This window comes from Alligator sinensis, unplaced genomic scaffold, assembly GCF_000455745.1.
Source record: "Alligator sinensis unplaced genomic scaffold, ASM45574v1 scaffold832_1, whole genome shotgun sequence".
In the NCBI taxonomy this organism is placed as follows: Eukaryota; Metazoa; Chordata; order Crocodylia; family Alligatoridae; genus Alligator; species Alligator sinensis.
In genome coordinates, this window is record NW_005842057.1 from 1,267,124 (window position 1) to 1,284,850 (window position 17,727).

At 39.4% G+C, this 17,727-nt stretch overlaps 1 protein-coding gene across 1 annotated transcript in view; it reads right to left on the reverse strand.

Moving 5' to 3' along the window:
- The window catches only part of PXDN (peroxidasin), a 149,975-nt gene that overhangs the window by 56,816 nt on the left and 75,432 nt on the right, over positions 1-17,727 (reverse strand). Inside the window, exons 6-11 of the mRNA XM_006022973.3 lie at positions 17,391-17,462; positions 14,357-14,526; positions 10,941-11,058; positions 6,345-6,514; positions 2,948-3,220; positions 1,400-1,516 (exon numbers count right to left, since the gene is read on the reverse strand). Of these exons, the coding sequence (XP_006023035.1) occupies positions 1,400-1,516; positions 2,948-3,220; positions 6,345-6,514; positions 10,941-11,058; positions 14,357-14,526; positions 17,391-17,462 (920 nt within the window). The remainder of the gene's footprint in view (positions 1-1,399; positions 1,517-2,947; positions 3,221-6,344; positions 6,515-10,940; positions 11,059-14,356; positions 14,527-17,390; positions 17,463-17,727) is intronic.

The following is a 17,727-nucleotide window of genomic DNA, read 5'->3' on the forward strand; positions in this document are numbered from 1 at the left end:
TGGGGGGGAACCTCATCTAATGGCGTAAATACGGTACATTCACAATATTGGTCTTTTCCATTAAGAAACAGGAGAAATCATACTCGCACATAAGCATTTCCAAAAGCATTTAACTCATCACCACAGGAAGGATGCAAATAAAGTCCTTTGTTATTTCACATTAACAAAGAGGATCTTCACATAGCATCTCCTCTCCCGATCCCATCAAGCTAAATAATAACTAGAATTGCAGAACTGGAATATGCCAATATAACAGGAATGAAACAAAGAACATCAAAATAAAGCTGAGTGCCAGTCTCATCTCTTCATTCTCCCTCTCCACCTACAATCCCTCTCTCATCAGTGACTATGCTACATAACAGGTGATTATGGCCACTTTAGAAGATGAAGAAGGAAAATCACCAACACTATTAAATCAAGTTTTCACTAAAACTCTGCTTTATACATATCACTATTTAAGAGGCACCTGTAGATTGCTTTTCCTGCTAGAAGTCTCATGTTTTTTCTCACTCTACAGGTATATACACCCTTGACATATTATAAGTATTGTGCAATTCTGTGCAATTATCTTAAGAACAGCTACACATGCAAAGTACTTCTCGCACGATAAAAAGTTACAACCAGCTATAAAGGTAACCTTGAAAATGTGTACTTACTTTATGGTTGGTTGCTATCACGCAATAATTTGCACATGTAGCAGGTCTTTCCTGCAGCTGGGAGCCCTATCAGCTGACAGGGCTCCCAGCTGCAGGGGTGCACCATGCCCAGTGTTAAAACCTTGGGTCCTGAGGATCAAGGCAGCCATGATCTCCAGGGCTCGAGGAAACAACATCATGTTCCCAGCCAGGGGGATGGCAGGGGGCTGGTCTTTGGCTCCCCCTTCTCCCAGGGCTTGAAAGGGCACACAGGCAACCTGGGACCAGTGAGTGACTACAAGGTCCCAGGCTGCTCAGACTCTGGGCACTTTAAATGAACAGGACTGAGTGCAAACCTCCCTGACAGCTAGCCACTAGGTGGGCTGTCAGGGAGCCCTGGAAGGAGGGAAGGAGCTGAGAGCACTATGGGGTACCGGCAGGTTTAAGTAACATTCTAGATATTAAAATTAGCATGGGATGCTTACATGCCACAAAGAAGTTCCACTTCAGTGAGTAACTTCTTTAAGGCTGGTTAGCCATTTTTGCAATGGCTCTACCACATTTTTTATTTTAACATCTGGCATGTTACAATTTTAACACATAAAACTCACAATAAATCATGCAACAAATATAACATCTGCCAGGGGCTTATGAGCTTCAGGCAGAGAAACATGAGCTTTTAAATCACGTGTGTGGCACATGCATCACATTTTGACAAGCAATTCTAAAAAAGCCTTAAAAGTAAAAACGAACAAACCTCTTACCTCCTTTAGTCCAGGCAATAACAGGTTGCGGATACCCTTGTGCTTCACAGGGAAAGTCAACAGTTTGTCCCTCAATCACTGCTCTATCTTGAGGAATGACTGTAAACTGAGGCAAAGCTATAGGAGAGAGTAAAGATACTGTTTAAAAACAATTAGAAAAGGCATGGTTGTTTGAAATTATGTATGATTTTCTATGTACATGAAGAGGTCTGTGGGGAACAGAATTCTTCTAGCTCTTTTAGATTGTAAGCTCATTGGGAAAGGACTGTCTCTTAGTGAACAGTGCCTAGCATAGTGAGGCTCTAATCTCAGGTAGGGCTTCTAGACAGTACTGCAATACAAGTAAGTAATAAACAACAAGAATAATAGATCCAAAATATGATGTACCTTAATATTGGTATAATCAAGTAGGGAATGTTCTCTGGATTCAAAATATCTTGTTTTTTTCTTTCTTTAAAAAAATCAACTAAATTATGAAGAAAAACACAATGTGATCACAACCAGCCTGAGCTGTGGCTTTTCTGCTAACACACAGTGCTTTCAAACAGTAGAAAAACAGTGAAAGAAGTACAAAGCCAGTCTGTGTAGTAACATGATGGTATTTCACTGTGACCAGGAATATGTTTGGCTTTCCACATATAACCATCATTAGCTGATAGGTAAGTGAAAAAAAAAGACATAAGCACACTGCTCTCTATAATTTGAAAAACTATGCACTGCTTGACATGGTTCTTGCTCCAAGGAGTGTACAATCTAAAAGAAAAGTGGTACAAAAATAGCACCCCCTCTCTTTTTGTTAACTAGAGAAAGATAGAATTCATATGGGAAGAAAGATTTTAAATTAAAAAAAGAATTTCTATTTTTTTATATCCTTTTTACACAGCCCTTGAAAAATATAACTGACCACAGTTTAAAAACCTAGCAAGTAACATTCCATGTTTAAAAGAAAGGTACCGAACATTATTTTTCCTGAAAATATTTATATGCTATAGCATTGGCAAACTTTTCTGGGAATAAATCATCATTTCAATACAATAAAATCTGTACTACTTTAACTTCCAGTTAACAGAAGAGCTACACTAATGGATCAAGAGGAGGGAACAACTGAGAGCTGCCAACATAGCAAATCAATCAGTCACTTTCACCCTAGTGCTTAGCAAGAGAGAGATGACACCCTACTCCAAGTGTATGGCCTAATCTTTGGAAATGTTAGTTGCTGTAGAAAATATCCTAGTCACTTACAAACTGGATATTGAATAGATTTGTGTTTATATAAAAACAAGTCTATGAAGATCTTTAGCAGTAGAAAGTTCAAAACATGAATAAATGGTATTTGGGTATATTTTCAGTAAGTTCTATTTTTTGATTAAGTCCAACAAAACTTCCACTGACTGTATTAGGAACAGAATCAAGCCCTACAATGAAAAGAATACCTGGAAGTTGACAATTTAGAAATTAAAACATAAAAATACATATTTGCTTTGAATGAATGCACAGCTTTGAAAAAACACATTTCAAAATCCATCCTCCTTGTTTAATGTTACTTACCTTGGACTATGATATAAGCAGTCGCATGGATATTATCTATGCTGTTAGTTGCAAAACAAGTATACTCGCCACTATCTTCCTGGTTCACATTCTGTATGTATAGCCCTCCTGAAGGAGTTATTGTGATTCGAGGATCATTTGGTAAAGGAGTTCTGTCGCCTTTTGTCCATGTGATTTGTGGTTGGGGGTGGCCAGTTGCACTGCATTCCAAGGTAACACTTTCTCCAACTAATACTTCTGTGTTTTGTGGATGGATCACAAAACTTGGCCTAGCTGTCAGAAAAAAAAAAATTAAAAAAAAAAGGTCTAAATATTAGAATACTTGTTTTCCTGAATTTTGCATGGGATAATTATATAAAATTTAAATAATTAGGTTTTAACATACTGCATGCTTTAAATGCATATCATCAAGTTGATTTTGTTAAGTTGGGCTGATATCTGATATAGACAATTTTCTTCATATTGGTACCGATCTGATATTTATCAATGTATCGGTGCACCTCTAAGCCCTGATATTCTTATTAAATTCCTCAGTAATTGTTATAGGTCTTTTTAGTTACTTTTTGATATTGATAAAGCAAGAAAGAAACTGAGACCCACTAAACGTTACATTTATGCCACAATTAGCATGTAAATTGCATCATAAATGTCAAAGGTGCCACATGTGCACCCAATATAAGGTGCTACATGGCAAACCAGATACAAAAATTTTCCACATATAACATACGGCTGGTTTGTCTAGTCTCTTAAATTGAGAGTGTGGCAAGTCCATGTCCTGGGGCTGTCCGGAGCGAATGCCCAGCAACCAGTTGACAGTCCTGGGTCCCCAAAAGGTGAGGCTGACCATTTTGCCAGGTGTCCAACTAGCAACTGATTGTTAGCACCAGCCCCCAGGGCAATCACAGTTTTTCAACTGGGCCTTAGGCTCCTCTGCCCATAAGTTTAAACTCCTACACTGGAATTGCCTCACTTTGGGTAACCCCAATGAGGTTGTGGAGGATAAGGTTTCCAGAGGGGGAACTGCATATGGTAGTGCCCAAAGGGCTTCCCCAGCTGGGAACTTTAAAGCCAGCATCCTGCAGCTCTAGCAGGAGTGCTAAGTGTGGGGAATCAGAGGCTCCCAGCAGGGTTTCCTCCACCAGCAAGTTTAGATGCCAGGCCTGCAGTTTAAAGTCCCCATTAGTGAAAGCTCCTTCACTCTGCCTGCCAGAAGCCTCTGATCCCCCCACATCCAGAAGCCCTACTGGAGCTCCTGAAAGTGGGATTTAAACTGTCCAGGTAGAAGCCCTTGAACAGACCCAGGGCTGACAATTGCACCTCCTGCCATGCATGTCTGGCACAGCGGGAAGTGTGATTGTTGAGATAGGGATCAGATCCCAGGAAGGCTTTAAATGAACGTGTGCCTGGGACCTGATGCATGGGAATAAACTGCCTATAGACCAAGTACTGTTAAATGCATGAAAAAAAACTCAAATTATTTTAATTGAAATGTTTTAAATACCATATTTACTTGAATACAAGATGATATATTTTCCTCCAATTGGCCTGAGGGAAAAAGTCTTATAATTATGTACATATAAACTGCTGCCAAAAACAGCACGTGATCAGCAAGCGAAACCAACAATGAAGTTGATTAAATAGAGCCAACACTAAGGATGACTATCAAACACATGGCCCATACGGGCAAACATGGTGATGGGAACTTTCTTTTTTGTTGTTGTTGCATGTAGCCCTAAAAAAAAAAGGGTAGTTGTTTCCCCAAGAGGGAACATGCACTGGGCCTGGAGGTACTGCAATACCAGGCCAGCACTTGGAGAGGCTGGAACAAGCTCCAACACCCTCTGCTGGTGCCAAAAGTGCTAATGGGAACCTACCACAAGGATAGGTTAGTGCAGCCCATCTGAACAGGATAGTCCTCCTTACTATCCCTTAGGCACAGTCCTCCTTACCACTGACTCTTTTTCCAAGTCACAGTCAGCTACTACACTACATACATTTTTACTTCCTTTTCACTCTCACAGCTGAGCTGCACCTTTCTTTCCCATTTCCAGTGATTCCTGCTTCTTCACTTTAAATGCTTGACAAACGTCACCAAATAGAGCCCCAAACGGTTCACCCAGAATCCCCCTCTTTCAGCCTGGAACATATTATTAGTGTGGCACGGCCCTCCACAAGGTGAAACCAGACCAGGTTGCCCTGTGCCTCATCTGCCTATACATTTTTGGACCTGGTTCCAGCCACAAGTTGGGGCTAATTAGCACATGAATCCTTTGTGGGGGGTATCTGAAGTACACATAAATACTGATCAGTGCTGAGCTGTCAGGTCACTGTGGCTTGAAATGCTGTTGAGTCTGGTGGAGCCCAGCCCAGTTAACTATGTGGTAAATAAGAAGCCTACTGGCTTTGAATTAATATCATGCACAGTTTGTGCTATATATAAGAAGGTGCCAAAGTGCTACTCAAAAGTGTGTTCATAGATTATCGGTACTAAAACTTGCAGCAGTTTGAAAAAAGGTAACAAGCTTCAATTCTGGATAAACTACGTTTGTGGGTACTATATGCACATTTCTACAGCCATATTTAACTTCAAAGTTATTGTTTTCAAATTTGCTCCTCACTTATATGTACTCAGAGAGAGCAGAACCTGACAGTAAGGAAAGGATGAAGGGGTTGCCAGGGGCAAAAGTTGGAGGGAAGCAGAGAGCAAAGGAGCTAACTGATCCCTCAGATTATTTCCCTGCAAATAATTCAAGGCAAGCCTTCAATAATCAGATTCTATATATGGAAAATTTATAAATGCGTTATAATTTTCCAGGTATAGAATCTAATTATTGGGGAGGCCATCTTATAATCAAGGTCATCTTCTATTTGAGTACATATATCAACTTCTTTCCATTATAGCAATAGTAAGCATAATTAAATGACTTGAGTACTACAAAATTTTCAGATGGGAATGTAATTTTTAAGGGTTGGGTTTTTTTCCTGTGAATGAAACTGAAGGTTCACAAACTTGAAGCAATTAGAAGACCCAAGCACAGCTCAGGAAGTATTAGGCATAACTCAAGAAGTATGGAGAAAATATGGCTAAAACATTTACCTAATTTACCTAACCCACAGTTCATTACTATTTTTGTCTTAGTGATTTAAAATCTGAGTCTCTAAAGTTATACCAGTGCACTGAATGTGAGCACCCTTCAATATCTTCTTTCTCGTTCCCTCATGTACTTTTGAAAATAAACTTCGTGATTCTTAATGTGACATGTAATTAGAATAGTACTCCTATAAAGGGCTGATGATTGTGCAAAGATGCAGAAGAAGTAAAAACCTGTAGAAAACCCAATGTACTTTATTTTTAAAGTGATCTTATAAAAAACAATGGTATGTGAAATCTCTTTACCTGGTGATCCAAAGTACCTAAGAGTAACTTCTTGAGTTTTCACTTCTCCTGCCACATTTTTTGCCATGCATTGGTAAATGCCCTGGTCTGTCTCTTGAGTATTCTCAATCATTAGAGTACCATCATCTAGTAAGTTTAGGCGGGAATCCTCCTTCATACTGAGCTCATTACTGCAAAGACAAGAATCTTCTGAACTACATCTTTCAAATTACAAGCACAGAAAACATATCAAAGAAGGCAAGTTTAAATATGTGAATGAAACACCATGTTTTCTCACATACAGCACACCCGCAGATATAACGAACACCTTGTTTTTAAAAGGCAACATGAAGAAAAAAGTTGTGTTCAGAGTTATGGCTGCAAAGAGCAGGGACAGAGCCTAACCTTTAGCTGACTCACCCTCCCTTTTCTGCATAACTAAAGATGAAGGCCTAGCTCCTGCTAAAAACTGGCCTCCATGGGTGGATCTATTGTTTTGAAAAGCTAAAGAGGCTGTGAAAGGGAGAGACCAGGTTCAGCTAGTAGGCAGCAAAAATTGCCCTAAGAAAGGTTAGCTTGATTAGTGGCTCATCATAACCATTTAAAAGGTAAGACAATTGTTAACACCAAAGTGCAGAACAGCAAGCCATTAAGTCAACTGACTTCCTCAGCAGCCTGAACAGTAATACTACAGTGGCTGCACTGTAAAGCAGAATGAAAGCAGGGTGCTTCCAACCCCAAGAAGAAAATCAGCTTCCCTGCTTAATAAATACAAGTCAAATTTGGGGTCTGGTTTTACAGGGGAATGGTATGTGATGTATGCAGTAAAATATAGTAACATACATGAAGCAATTTTCCAGGTTTTAAATGCTGTGGCATGTATAAAAATAGAACATTTAGTCTTATAATTAATAAAAAGAAGAAGTGTACCAAGCAAAATGTGTACCAATTTTGATAATGTAACATTAGGAATACAGAACCAAAAAGTTCAAGTAAGCATGAAAATATAAATGCATATACAATTTGGGTGTAAAAGAATGACTGAGATATGCATGCTCATTCCCATCTTCTTTTAAGAATGAGAACTTCTCAGCCAAAAGAACCCTAAGTCCCTTGGCCAGGTACACTTAAGACATGATTAACCAGTTAATGACATTTGTAGTTAGAACCCAGCCACACATTCATGCAATTAATTGTGTAATAAGACAGGGCATAAATCACAAAGTTATTGTACAACCCCAAGATGGGTTTCAGAAGGAAACAGGTTATAGCTATGCTCTTCACTGCCTGCACCTGTGACTGTCCACAAGATGGATGATTTACTAGCTACCTCATGCAATTCCAGTGCTTTTAACCCAACACAAAAAGCACAAATTAAAGATAAAGCACTTATCCATTTTGTGCAATTCCAAGAATAACTACTGATCTACCTTTCCAAATGCTATAAAGATTGCTCAACAGATCAACCTCTCTGACTGAAATCTTGCCACTTTCAACCATCTTTGCAAACAGATTTACTTTCTATCATTCTCCATGTTGCCAAAATGCAAAGCCAGTGTCAATAGACATACACCTCAATTTCATACTTCTTGTTAAAACTCTTTCATATGTGGATTCTGAATACATGTTTTTGTTGATTATAAGAGGTAGCTAAGCCAGAACAAATTTTAATGAAATAATTGTAACATCGAAGTTCACTACTGAAAAACAAGAATTAAGGGATTTCTATTACCACTCTACACAGGAAACTCCCACCCATGCCAACAGGGGCTTCAAGACCAAGATGTCATATTGTTCAATTTTAGCAGCAATTGATTAAATAAAAAAGTTATTTTGGCTAATCTAAAATGTAAGGAGGATAGAGTGTGTGTGTGTGTGTGTGTGTGTGTGTGTGTGTGTGTGTGTGTGTGTGTGTGTGTGTGTGTGTGTGTGTGTGTGTGTGTGTGTGTCATTTGAAGCCCTTCAATTATATCAAGGAGCTTTGTTAAGCTCCCTTTTGAACAGTGAGTTCCTTCATGTGTGTTTGAAAAGTGCAGGCATGCTTCATTTTTTTCCAACATAAATACTTCTGTACTTTTCCTTTAAAAGCAATCAGTATCACCTGCCCTTCTCATACAAGAAACAAAAAAAACATTCCAAAAACAAACCAAATCAACCAACACCAACAACAAGAACAAACCAAAAAATGCATTGCACATGTATAACTAAGCTGAAGGGGGGCGGAGGGGAGGGTGGGGGGGACACAGGACAGAGGATAACATTTTTAGTGCGCAATTTTATTTTTTTTTAATTTTAACAATTTCATAAGAAAATAGGATGTCCCATACTGCATCAGACTAATGGGGAATCTCTAACCCAGGATCCTGCCTTCAAAAATGGCAGGGTGGATGCGTTAGAGTAAAAACACTGAACCATATATATCTAGAGCAGGGGTGGGCAAAACGGCAGATGAAGCTTGCAGCCGCACTCCCTTCCGTAGCAGCCCTTCCCCGTGTCACTGCAGCTGGTTTCCATGGAAACTGCAGTATCAGTGGTGCCCTGACAGCACAGGGATGGGGTTTCCATGGAGATCAGCCCCAGCAGCACTGGCAAGGCACATACCTGGGCGGGGAACTCCTTCAGGGCCAGGATCTTGCTGTGGTGACAGCGTGGTCTGGAGCTGGGTCTGAGCCTCAATCTGCTGCATTCACGCCCCTGCATGAGACATGCAGGGAGCAGATCACAGCTTTGCCCAGCACCGGACCATGCTGTGACTGCCACAAGATCCCAGCCCCAGAGCAGCTCCCCGCCCAGCTGTGCACCATGCCAGTGCTGCTGGGGCTGGTCTCCATGGAAACCCTGGCCCCATGCTATCACAGCCTTGCTGCTCCTGGGGTCTCCATGGAAACCAGCTACAGTAACATGGCAGGGGCTGCTCAGAAATGGAGTCTGCCGTGGGACCGATCTGGCCCACATGCCAGACTTTGTCCACCCCGATCTAGAGAAATATCCCCTATTCATTACCCTCCCTGTCATCTACCATTATTGGTTTTGAAGTGCCAAAGGAAACATCGCCAACTGTTCTAGTCAACAGATATTAATAGTTCTAACATCCATGAATTCATCTAGTTCCTTTTTGAACCTGATTAGTCTATCTGCCTCTACCACCTTCTTGGAAATGAATTCCACAAGTTAATTGCACAATGCCTAAGTACTTTCTCTTGTTGGTTTTAAACTTGGCTTCTACTAACTGTAGTGGGTATTCCCTAGTTCTAGTATTCTGGGACTTGGCTCACATCATTTGTCTGTTCACTTTGTCCACGCTCTTCATGATTTTATTGACCTCTATTGCATCCTACCCTCAGCCTTTCCAAATTAAAGAGTCCTAGTCTTTTAAGTTTCCCCTGGTATGACAGTGGCTCCATGCCCCTAATCATTTTGGTTGCCTTCTCTGTACCTTTTCTAATTCTACTACATCCTTTTGTAAATGAGAACACCAGAACTGCACAAGATATTCAAGATGTGGGCACAGTATGGTTTTCTATAGTGGCATGACAATGTCCTACATTTTGTTTTAAATTCTCTTTCTATTGATGCTCAATATTTTATTAGCTTTTTTGGTCTGGCTGCACATTGAGCTGACATTTTTAGAGAACTATCTACAATGACTCCAAGTTCTCTTTCCTGACTCATAACAGCTAGTTCAGAACACAGCATTGTGTATGTATGTAGCTAAGGTTATTTTTCCCTAAGTGTATTACCTGGCACATATCAACACTGAAGTTCATCTTTTTTTTGCCCACTCACTTAGCTAGGTAAGATCTTTCTGCAGCTCCCCTCCATCAGGTTGGGACTGACTACCCAGAATAATTTGGTATCATCCGTAAACTTGGAAATTTCACTGTGCACCCTTTTTCCAGATCACTGATGAAAATGTTAAGCAACTGGGCTCAGCACAAATCCCTGTGAGACTTTACTAATGACCTTCCTCCACCCTGAAAAGTGAGCATTTAGCTCTACTCTTTGCATCCCACCTTTTAACCAGCTCTCAATCTACAAAAGAATCTTCCATCTAATTCCATGGCAACACAGTTTTGTTTTAAAATCTTTAGTGAAGGACCTTATCAAAAGGACCTCTCAAGATCTTTGAATTATTAAAGCGATATGTAAGGCATGACAGAATCTGATCAGTCTACAATACTATAGCCATGCTGGATGAAACACAAGACTGGTTAAAGCTATAAAAAATACAGAAGCACCTACCTACTGCACTTGAAAACGCCTCACTTCCACATGCAAACTGGGCAATTATATGCACATATAGGATTGCCTAGTCCTTGTACACAATGCATCATTTCAATCAATCTATGGGTTTGCTTGCTTGTTCGTTTGGTGTATAGGATTTTTTGCGAGAAACTGCAACTGAATATCTTGCCTACAATATCACACACATGTTTTCTGAGGTTTTCTATTATAAGACTGTCATGCTATGAACCACAAAGGAACTAGAACCAATTTTAATTACTTTATATAATATGATGGTGTTCTTAAAAGTGGAATATTTAAAATCTACTGAACAGCAAACATATGTACAATTTCTCTCTCTCCCTCCTCCCCATGCCCTTTGCCCAAGCTTACTTGTTTCGAAGCCAAATAATTTCTGGTTTAGGATTGCCTTCAGCTCTGCAAGTGAAGTATACTGTATTCCCTGAGGTAACATCTACATCTTGAGGCTCTGATGTAATTCTTGGCCTCTCTAAATCAACAATAAAATGTATAAGGAAAAGCTGTTTGTCTAAAATTACTAAAGAATGGCTAATATTATTTATATTTTTCCTATGTACCTTACAAAATAACACTTTTCACGGATGTTTTAAATGAAAATATTTACATGCATGATCAGGATTAAACACTCTTTTTCATCATATAGCACTATCACTGGTTATCTGATATCTAATACTTCTTCATGTCAAACTAAAAAAAATTACCTTTACAAATTTATATCAGACTCTGGAGCACAGTATTTATTTTAAACACTCATTTTGATTTACTTTCTAACAAAGAGCATTACACCAACAAGCACAGTAGCCTGCAAGGGGTTAATTGCAAAACACTGCAGCTCATAGGGCATATGTCACTCAGCCGCTTAGAAATTGAGTAGCCCAGGGCTACAGGAAGGTAAAAGTGTCATGGTGTAAGTTACACTAACTCTTCTGAAACAAAATTCTTCAATGTGCATGTGAAATACTTTTTGCAAGCTTGACTGAATGTAAGAGAGTCACCTAATCCTACTTGTGTCAATAAGAACTTTCACACTTTTCCAAGTCAGGAACAATTCCTTTAAACTTCCTTGATCCTATATCTTTTGTACAAAAAGCAATACAGTATATGAAACAGTATAAAATATCAAAACTGACTACTAAATGGTCTAACTTCCATTCTATTTGTGCTCAGATTGCTCTTTGGAGCCAACAGGAATTCTGCATGCCCAGAAGGGAAACCTCAGATGACAGCAGTGTATAATCCATTGCATATAATACACATTTATAAAATATTCTTCCAGTACACTTTTTGCTTCCATTTTCAGTAAGGATTGTTCCAGTATTTTGAGGCTCCACACCCCTCAGACAGAAACATTAATTGTAGGTTTTTTGGCAATTTCTTTCTTTTTTAGCATGGTAGCATCACATTTATCTAGTATGTCTGCATAAAGGAGCTATTCTTGTCTGAGTAGATTGAATATGTTAATTCCTATCAAAGAAGTTAAAGAACTGTACAGGAAGAGTTATTTTCTAAAATTATTTTTATAAGTTTTTCAGTACTATGTGGAACAATAATGTCACTTGATATTCTGAAGCTGAAAGCCAGTTAAAACAGCTGCTTGGAGGAATGTACAGCAGACAAATACAGAAAGGAAAAAACTTTCCAATATGAACATATTCAGTTCTTAGGCTTCTCTCATGCCATAGGGCTTTTGTCTATGTATGTTGGCTATGATAGTTAATAGCACTATGATACAATAACACAGTGCGCGCATCTATACAAGATGCTTCAAGCACAGTAGACTAATTCTACTGTATGTTAGCATGGTGGGCAATGTGCTAACCAGTGCTAATGTACAGCAGAATTTGTCTACTATGCATTAGCATCAGCAGAAAAGCATGCACTGTGGCTAATGCACAGTAGCACCAATTACAGCTCATTAAGGTAATACCTGTAGTTACAGATACTAAACTTAATGCACCATAATTATGGCACATTAATGAATGTGTAGATGTGCCCACTGTTAAACTTGTTAGCCCTCAGTGGGCGGGTCTACATGTTCATTAATATGCCGTAAATACGGTGTATTAAGTACCTGTAATTACAGGTACTAAACAATACACTGTAATTGGCACTATTGCGCATTAACGCATAAGCATGGGTTTTGCCTGCTGCACTAACATGCAGTAGAATTAGCCTACTGTACTTGAAGCGTCTCATGTAGATGCTCCCAGTATAGGTAAGAACGATCTTGTTTAAAATCAGCTCATCATCAACATCCAAGTTGAGTCCTAACATGTTTAGGTCTGTATTAGTTAATGATATATAAAACAATCTAATGTTTCTCTATAAACAAGTTCACAGATGCATATCAGAATAGCTTCTTTTTTCTCTTTCTCTTAAGAATAATTTACTAAGAGTTTGGGAGGAAAAATGAGAAGGGTCATGAGATAATAGCAGGGCATTCATGAAGATATGTAAGGTTAGGTAGAAGTCACTGCTAGAAAAACAGATATGGAAATCATTAGCAGAGATGGTAGATGACGTTGCAAAAAGAAAGGATGAGCACATCAAAGAAAGACTGAATCTTACTTTATGCATCCAAGGGCCCTGGCAGAAGTTACATTTATTGTGCAATTCAAGTGCTAATCACATAGTAAATGGTCACATGCTACATGTTCAGTCAATTTATGGTACAATAAAATGGGAAACCAGACACAAAGATGTTCCATTTAATATGAAACAGCTTTGTGGCTCATTTGTATCAAACTTTAATCTGACTGTGTGGCATGCAGTCTAACACCACGCTGCATGGCATGCCTATGCTGTGCAGCCCAATGCTAGGTTCACAGGTCTGGCAGCTGTGGGACAGCTGTAAGCACAGGCAGCTGAGGACCAGGGAGCTGCCTGGCCCACAGCTGCCTCTGCCCCTGCCCTGGCGTGCAGGCAGCTGGCTTCACATGGAATGGGGACCAGGGAACTCCCCATCAACAGCTCACTGCACACTGGCGTGCATGCAGCCAGCTACACACCTCAGCAGAAGTGTGATTGGATCTTAGGAATTTTATCTCAAGTCCTAACAAGTGTACCTCCTGCTACGTGAGACCATGAACATCTGGCATGACAGGATGTGCGATTGCTGGGATTCAGGATAAAATTCCTCAATTCCATCACACACCTAACAACACCTGAAAGGGGCCTAAGTGACAAAAGGTGACAAAAGGCAAAAGGACTCTTATCCTTCTCTTCCTTTTCCTCCTCCTCACCAATGTTTCAGAGACTTGCACAGCATTATGTGCATAACCAGGCAAAGTTCCTATGTGGCTGAAATGGAGCCTCTGAAGCATGCTCAGAAGCAAACTGCATGGCAAGCAGAGCTACGCAAGTGGAAACAGAAACTAAACATTTTATAAGTCCTGAAAAGTACACTTGCACAGCTATGTAAGTGCCATTTAGGCATGGAAAAGTGAAATAGGATTTGGTCAAAAAGGTACAACATAAAAGTGCAGAGAGGTGAGAACAAAAAGACTTTTGGGGAAATAAAAGAGGTAAGGGAAAGACAACCAGAAGGGGAAAAGAAAACATGGACTCTAAAAGGAACAGCAGCATAGTAGCCCAAGATGGAGACTGAGTTAGAGAGAGTTTTCAGCTATGTCAAAAGCAGATAGAGAAGAGAATCTTAACGTTGGTTCAAAGTAGCCATTGTACACCTAGTCTAAACAACAGGCATTTTACGTTCTTGTAAAAAAAAAAGTATTTAACACACTTTAAAAAAAACAAAAAACCCTTACCACAGTTAAGTTCTTCTGGCGTTATTGTGGCCACTGATCTTCCCTGGATCCTTCTTGGATATTCACAAGTAGCTGCTGCTTGGGCATTACCAGATTCTGCATATGTCTTCAACAGCTCTGCTAGCCATAGAATTTCACAGTCACAGTGAAGAGCATTTGAGTCTAAACGCCTGTGTAAAAGAAGAACCATCCACTATACTTAATAATAAGCTAGGACAATTCATTAGATTTTTAAAAATTATGATGCAATACCCCTGGTATATTTATTTACTATTCCATATGAAAACCTCAGTTAAAAGAAAGTTATTTAGTCCCCTTTTGTACATATGCATTATAATAGAGTGTACAATTACATAATAACAATGTTTATTCTAGAAACCTGTCATTATTCATGGCACAGGACAGACAACGTTCACTGTTGTAGTCAGCAATTTGAAATTATTTATTCCCATCTTCATCCAAACCATCTAAATTCTATGGTATTTTCCAATATACTTATCTTAAGAAATGTGTATTAGCAAATGTTATGGAATTCTTCTAAAATATCCATTATATGTTTTAGAATATTGAGACAATGCCCCAGATATCTGTTTCTAACTCTTCTTTTATTCAGTAAGGCCTTAGGCACCTGAATAGGAGCTACTGGCTTTCAGAGAGTCATACACAGAATCGATCACACATATATAATTATATATTTGTTTTCTCTTCAAAGCACATCATAGGTAATGAGCAGGGTCCTTGTTTTTTTCTGATAAAAATAGCAAATTCTCTGATAAATCCCCCAAATCCATGATTAAAATGAAATGCCACTACATATATATATATATATATATATATATATATATATAGGTATCAACTGAACACAATGTTTTATTGATATAGTTAAAAATTGTAAGCAATTTGGAAGCCAACCAGGGTCTCAATAACTATAATAAAATGAATTCTAAATACCTATAACTGTTGGTATTTGATTTGGCGTTTTTTTATCATGGAAAAATCAGAGCTCCCACTGCCCTAGCAATGCGCCCCCTGCTCATCCCATAGCAATAGGCAGCACAACCCCATGCCACTGCCCCCACTGCTGCTGGTCGGGCAGGGAATGCCTCACCAGGGAGGAGCAGGGCTCACAGTGGCAAGCTTGCCTACCTGGTCCCGCTCTGCCCTGCTGTGCTGGGTCCCACCTGCTGGGCTTCAGAGGCCCCGGGGGAGAGTAGCAGGGCGGGGAGCCCAAGCCTGCAGCAGGCAGCCTGCACCCACCCCACACAGATCTGAGGAGCACAGGTTCCCTCTGCCCCCCCGCCCAGGAGTGCATGCAGCGGCAAGGAGCCAGCCCCACCCTCACCCCCTGGATGAGCCGCCTGCAGCCCCATTCTGCTTCCCACTAGGGCTGTGCGGCCATACATTCTGGCCCTGGGCCCCATGCCCCAACTGGGTGGGCAGCAACCCCAGCCCCAGCCCTGCCCAATTCCCTCCCTCCCTCCCTATGGGGGCCTCAATCCCCCCTCCCTGCCACCAGACTTACCTGTGGGAGCTGCTCTCCAGGCTACCTGGCAGCCATGTACATATACATGCACATGGCACCCCATGCCTGACCACCATCCTCCCACTCCACCCAACCCCCTGCAGGCTGGAACTCTGCCAGACTGCAGAGAGCTCTTTGCAAAAGTGCAAAATCCATATTTCTCCATTAAAATGAGAAATCTGCATTTTTCTCAAGTAAAAGGGTAAATTCGCATTTTTCTCTGTTTTTCCATGGGAAACGGAAACCTGGATCCCTGGTAATGAGTATCATTATCCATATGCACAAAACGCATACATTTTAATTATTTTATACATTAAATGAGGCTGGGATCATATGGAAAAATAGTATGTGATTACATTATTAAAAACTAAATTATAATATTAAAACTAGATCATACTGCATAGCTGTAACTCCCAGGGGCTCTGGCCTGGGTGGAAGCAGTGGGAGCAGAAAACAGTGCCCTGTTTGTCCACCCATCACTATGATACTTATATAATTTGAATATAGGTAAGAGTAGAATTAAAATAGGAAAAAAATTAAAATTAAAAAATTTAAAAAAAAAATCAACCTAGATGCAGCATTTCTTGATAATCGAATTATCAACTTTGTGATCTAACTTTATTTTTAGATGGTGTATTTTTTTGTTATGTAAATTCTTAGGTTTTAATTTTTTTAATAGAAAAATTAAAGAATAAATCCTATTACATATAACTAAAAATCTTCCCCTCCCTCTTCCCTTAAATACTAACTGCAATATTTAAAGCCTGAACTTTCAGCAAAGGCTTCCATCTGTTGAGGTACATGGGCTGATAACATAGGGTTCCTATCCTGTGTAGTTAAACTGAACTCCAGAGGAGGAGACCTAGCTCACTGAAACACACACAATGTTTTCTTCAACAACTAGGACAATGATGTTCCAATTTCAAAGGCAGAAAACTAACTCAAAAATAGCTCAGTGAAATAATATTATGAACCTGTCAAGGAATGATCTGATTTGTAAGTGCCTTAGTTTTTCACAATTTTAAACACTTAATTTGCGTTGAGTTGCTTAGTACATTCCTAAATCAATAAAGCATTCTGAAAGATATTATAACTATAGTTACAGTTTAGTACAGACAAATAACCAAGAGAAAATATAAAGGGCAACAACTATGATCTGAGACGATAAAAAGACTGGAGATTAAGACATACTGAAGGAGGAAAGGTTCAAGGAGTAGTTTATTTAGTCTAGAAAACAGAAGAATCACTGGCAACAAGGTCAGAGTTGATAAATAACATAAAGATAACAGATGAAGGAAGAGATTTAGTCCTAGTCACAGCCATCAAAAATTGTGGGATAAGAAACAATTATCTAAAGAACTGGCAAGAAAAGTTTAGATTAGGTATTAAGAAAAGTTCTCTAGAGTAAGAGTAATTAGGCAGTAGAACCCTCTGCAATGGAGGGCGGACACTATAAGATGTAAATAGATTATTTCATGTTCTCCACTATAAAATTAAATTAAATTCACTTACAGTCTCTTCATTGATTCTAGATGACTAAAAGTCCCAGGAACTAAATGAGCTATTCTGTTGTTATGTAAAAATCTGTTAAAAAACAGAGAAAGATGCACATATGAATCCAGAGTCAGAAACACTTTCACTGAATAAGTTTTCTTTTGGGATTCCTGCAAAAGAAACTAATCTTACAACATATATAAAGTAAACTTGGTTTATTTCTTTTAAAACCATATGGTGGTTCTTGCTTTGTCTTAAAAAGGTATTCTATTCCCACCTTTTTTCCCCAAGATGAACTAATTTCAGCATCTACAAAAATATGCTAAATATTACAAACAACTTGTGGAAAGGAAGA